At 27.9% G+C, this 2,986-nt stretch overlaps 1 protein-coding gene across 1 annotated transcript in view; it reads left to right on the forward strand.

Moving 5' to 3' along the window:
• The window catches only part of LOAG_16471 (musashi), a 10,121-nt gene extending 8,101 nt beyond the window's left edge, over positions 1 to 2,020 (forward strand). Inside the window, exons 9-12 of the mRNA XM_020449122.1 lie at positions 617 to 698; positions 798 to 860; positions 1,090 to 1,387; positions 1,986 to 2,020. Coding sequence (XP_020307439.1) covers positions 617 to 698; positions 798 to 860; positions 1,090 to 1,361 — 417 coding nt within the window. The 3' untranslated portion in view covers positions 1,362 to 1,387; positions 1,986 to 2,020. The remainder of the gene's footprint in view (positions 1 to 616; positions 699 to 797; positions 861 to 1,089; positions 1,388 to 1,985) is intronic.
• Positions 2,021 to 2,986: the final 966 nt, after the last annotated feature.

The following is a 2,986-nucleotide window of genomic DNA, read 5'->3' on the forward strand; positions in this document are numbered from 1 at the left end:
TAATAATAATAGTATAATAATAATAATAATAATAATAATAATAATAATAATAATAATAATAATAATAATAATAATAATAATAATAAGTAATAATAAGTAATAATAATAATAATAATAATAATAATAATAATAATAATAATAATAATAGTAATAATAGTAATAATAATAGTAATAATAAATAACAATAATTTTTTTCCTTTCAAAATCTAAGGTTCAATCAATAATTGCTTGCTGATTCAATCAGTAATTACTTACTGATTGAATCAATAATTACTTATTGATTCAATCAATCATTACTTATTGGTTCAATCAATAATTAATAATAGTTTCTTAAATTAACAAAAGGAGAAAGAAGGAAAATGAGGAAAAGAAGGCAATAGATCTTCCATTTGCTAAGCTAATCAAATATTCTGAGATATGAATCACACGGCATCATCACTGTGCGTGCCATAAATTTGAATTAAAATTGAGGAATGAATGAAGTAATTCCTTTTTATTTGTATCGATTCCTGATAATTTTCCCCTTTTAATTAATTATTTTCCTTCAAATTTCCACAGTGAATCATCTTTGATGACATTGGATGATATCATGAAACAATATATATTATAATTTCAGGTGATGCTACCTGTTCAGCTAAATAAGAGTAGAGCAGCTGCAGCTCGTAGTTTATATGGTCTTGGACCGGAACAGTTACTTGGTACTTTCTTTCTTCATTTATCTAGTTTTAATAAAAATACAAAATTCTTGACAGTTTATGTTTCGTTTCATTTTTTGATAAATTATTATTTCATTTCAGCCTATGCTTCTTGTTTGCCCCGACTTGGTACATATGGTACAAGCATGTTTTATAGCGGTGGAAGTAAGTTCTCTTTAACTATATAATCAGTTCTCGTAAATAGTACTTTGGGTTGCATACAGCAATGTTAGAAATATGAGACATGTCGAAAATGAATATGTTTAATTATTAATCTACTGAATTCTATAAATTTTGCCAAATAGCTTCAAAAAACTTAAATGTTATGACAGATAGCTTGAAAAATGGAATTAAGCTAATACTTGAATTTAAACGAATCATTTCTCTATTACAGTTTTCAACGGGTTTCAATCATACGCTCCGCTTGCACCCACATCACCACCTGGTAGCGTTACAAACGGTGCTGCAGCTGCTGTAGCAGCTAGTGCCGCTGGCGTAACACGTGGGTTAAATTTAGCCGCAGCTCAAGCAGCTGCGGCTCAACAGGCGGTCGCATTTGAGGCGGCAGCACTGTACGCCATCGGTGGTGAACCATTTGCGGGCATATATCCGGCTGCTATACACCATCAAACACCTCAACTACCCCATGCTTTCCACAAGGTCTAAAGACTTTCCGGCGCTAACTCTCCATAGTAAGTTATGCCGAATCGTGCATTTTTCTCTTTTTATGCTTGAATTCAATATTTGTTCTTATCAAAAAATTGGATTCTAAATGTGTCTTAAAGCTGAAATACGAAGTGAAATTTGTATTATTTGCTATTTATCGGATTATATTACTTTTCGTCCCAACATACAGAATCATAAGGTATAGGCAATAATTGAAGGATTAATTAATTAGGATCGAAACGATGATGATGAAGTCTTTGAAAGATGCTTCAGTGAAAAAACTTTTTTTTTAATACTTTTTTGGTTATGAATTAAAGTTCCTTTTTCGTCCTCATGCATTCACTCCTTTCATTAGGCGTATTTGCCTGCTGCCGTTAATTAATGATTATCAACTAGTCACACATCTATGCAAAATTCATTAATCCATTTTGCTCTTCAAACAATTCTCGCCAAAAGATTCATCTAATAAGAAGAGCTTTTCTTCCTTTCCTTTCTTTTTTTTTTTATAGAAATACACGCTGAATGCTGCTGATATAAATGGAGTGACAAAATTTTTTTTCTCTTCTTAATCGATTCGCTCTTTATTTCTTCTTCAATTTAAAAGTAAGAAAATGATGTTTATAGTGGGAATGAAAGTAACAACAATAGAAGAAGTAAACAATGCAGTGTTAATCGAACTTCACAATGTCAACGAGTGAGTTAAAACAGTATATACGGCAAATACGCACAACAAACCTGAAATCACCTCTTCGTAATATATCCTCCTTTATCTGATGAGATAAGAAAGAAGACAATTATGTTTTAATTTTTTAACAAAATTTTTTTCTCTATTACCCTCTCATACCTTCTTTTCCCTCATTATTCTTTTTTCTTTTTTTTGTTTTCAATTTTTATTACTTTTCCTCCGACCATATGTAATGTCGTATCTTTGTCGCTTTTCTTCCTCCATTTTTTTTCAATACTTATTCTAGAAAAGAAAAAAAAATTGGTACTTTCTAATTTTTCTTCAATTACTTTTCTTTTTTTAAATATACGCATGAAAATCTTCGGTTAACAAACTTTGTGTAAAACATTTATACAACATTGTTTGTTTAATTTGAATGGTCTCTGCATGACTTGAAAAATGCGTGTAATATGCATGTCACTGATGCTATGATTGGGAAAAATGTTTGAAAACATTACTGCTTTTCAATTTTAAGCCTTTCATTTCAAAAAAGCAATTTGATAAATTTATAAAATTTGAGATATTTTTTTCTTTATAATTTGTCTCCTCCATTTTTTTTCAAACATTAACAAATGAAAGCAAACTATAACTTTAATATACTCCATTTTCTTCCTTTATTCCTTTAAATATATTTTTCCTCTCACTTCGATATGGTACATAAGAAGCCCAGCAATAACTGATATATGTCCAGGTTATTTGCAATATGCCCCTACTTTTAAATTTTATTATTATTATTATTATTATTATTATTATTATTAATTATTATTATTATTATTATTATTATTATTATTATTATTATTATTATTATTATTATTATTATTATTATTATTATTATTATTATTATTATTATTATTATTATTATTATTATTATTATTATTATTATTATTATTATTATTATTAT

This window comes from Loa loa (genome assembly GCF_000183805.2).
Source record: "Loa loa unplaced genomic scaffold supercont3.4, whole genome shotgun sequence".
Classification (NCBI taxonomy): Eukaryota; Metazoa; Nematoda; class Chromadorea; order Rhabditida; family Onchocercidae; genus Loa; species Loa loa.